A 1,202-nucleotide genomic window follows, 5' to 3' on the forward strand; every position below is an offset into this window, starting at 1 on the left:
ATGGGGTTTGGGGATGGGGGTGAGAACTGGAGACACAGCACAGGGATCTTGGGGAGCATTGGAAGGCTTGGTGTCACCACCATAACCACGATAATCACCAGTACTTTTGGCGCAGTAGTAGGTGGCCGTGTCCTCGGTCTTGAGGCTGTTCATCTGCAGCTTCACAGTGCTCTGGGAGTTGTCCCTGGAGATGGTGAAGCGCCCCTTGACCGGCGACGCGTAGCTTGTCCAACTACCAGCACTATTCATGTGCGCGACGAACTCGAGCCCCTTCCCGGGCGCCTGTCGCACCCATTCCATGGCGTAGCTGCTGAAGGTGACACCAAAGCTCAGGCTGGACGTGACTGGGGACAGGGGCAGGAGGGGACACCCCACCAGTCCCCCTGGTCCTTGCTCCAGGCTGGCACCGGCCTCGGCGGAGCAACTCTTGTGTCCTGGTGGGATCCAGGCTCAGGATGGGGTCTGGGAGTGATTCCGCCGTCCAGACTGGGGGTCAAGGTCCCACCTTGGGGTGGGGCTTTCAGGGAGATGGTGGGACTTTGGGGAACCCCACAGGGATGTTGGGGCGCGGTGACCAGGTCTGGGTCAGGGCAGAGAGTCCCAACTTCAGGCATGGGGTCAGGGCTCCAGGAAGGTCCCGTCCGGGGGCAACGTGTCCGTTTTGGGTAGAAGAGTGCGGATTTGGGGAGATGGGATTTGGGGAAGATGTTGGGATTTGGGGATGCAGGGTGGCAACGCTGACAGTCGGGATAATGATTTTGGGGGAAACCACGAGGGTATGTCTGTGGTGGAGACATACATCTGGGCTTGACGCGAGGATTTGGGGAAGATTCCGGGTGTCTGTGGCAGCCAGTCTGTGCCGGAGCTGCTGGAGGTGGAGCCAGAGCCCTCAGAGAGGAGGTGCGGGGCACGGATTTGGGCCAAACCCCAAGGATTTCAGCTCTATAAATGTTTTGCTGCTTGATGGAAGGGTCCAGGCGTGCCAGAAGACCTGAAAAACCGTGTGAGGTCTTCAAGGGAGATGCTGTGATTTGGGGATGCGGTGACAGCGTTGGTGCCACCACCATCAGCACTACCACCAGTAGCAGCACTTTTGGCGCAGTAGTAGGTGGCCGTGTCCTCGGTCTTGAGGCTGTTCATCTGCAGCTTCAGAGTGCTCTGGGAGTTGTCCCTGGAGATGGTGAAGCGCCCCTTGACCGACG

The 1,202-nt window shown here is 59.3% G+C and overlaps 1 protein-coding gene and 1 gene segment (V, D, J or C); both read right to left on the reverse strand.

Annotated features, from left to right (window-relative positions):
• Positions 1 to 614, reverse strand: part of LOC104288412 — a 2,468-nt gene extending 1,854 nt beyond the window's left edge. Inside the window, exons 1-2 of the mRNA XM_009887216.1 lie at positions 506 to 614; positions 105 to 344 (exon numbers count right to left, since the gene is read on the reverse strand). Of these exons, the coding sequence (XP_009885518.1) occupies positions 105 to 344; positions 506 to 614 (349 nt within the window). The remainder of the gene's footprint in view (positions 1 to 104; positions 345 to 505) is intronic.
• A 328-nt stretch (positions 615 to 942) lies between these two features.
• Positions 943 to 1,202, reverse strand: part of LOC104288413 — a 2,227-nt gene continuing 1,967 nt past the window's right edge. The window contains 1 exon segment of the V gene segment in view: positions 943 to 1,197. Within this exon segment, the coding sequence occupies positions 943 to 1,197 (255 nt within the window).

The sequence above is a fragment of the Charadrius vociferus genome, unplaced genomic scaffold (genome assembly GCF_000708025.1).
Source record: "Charadrius vociferus isolate BGI_N301 unplaced genomic scaffold, ASM70802v2 scaffold1436, whole genome shotgun sequence".
Classification (NCBI taxonomy): Eukaryota; Metazoa; Chordata; class Aves; order Charadriiformes; family Charadriidae; genus Charadrius; species Charadrius vociferus.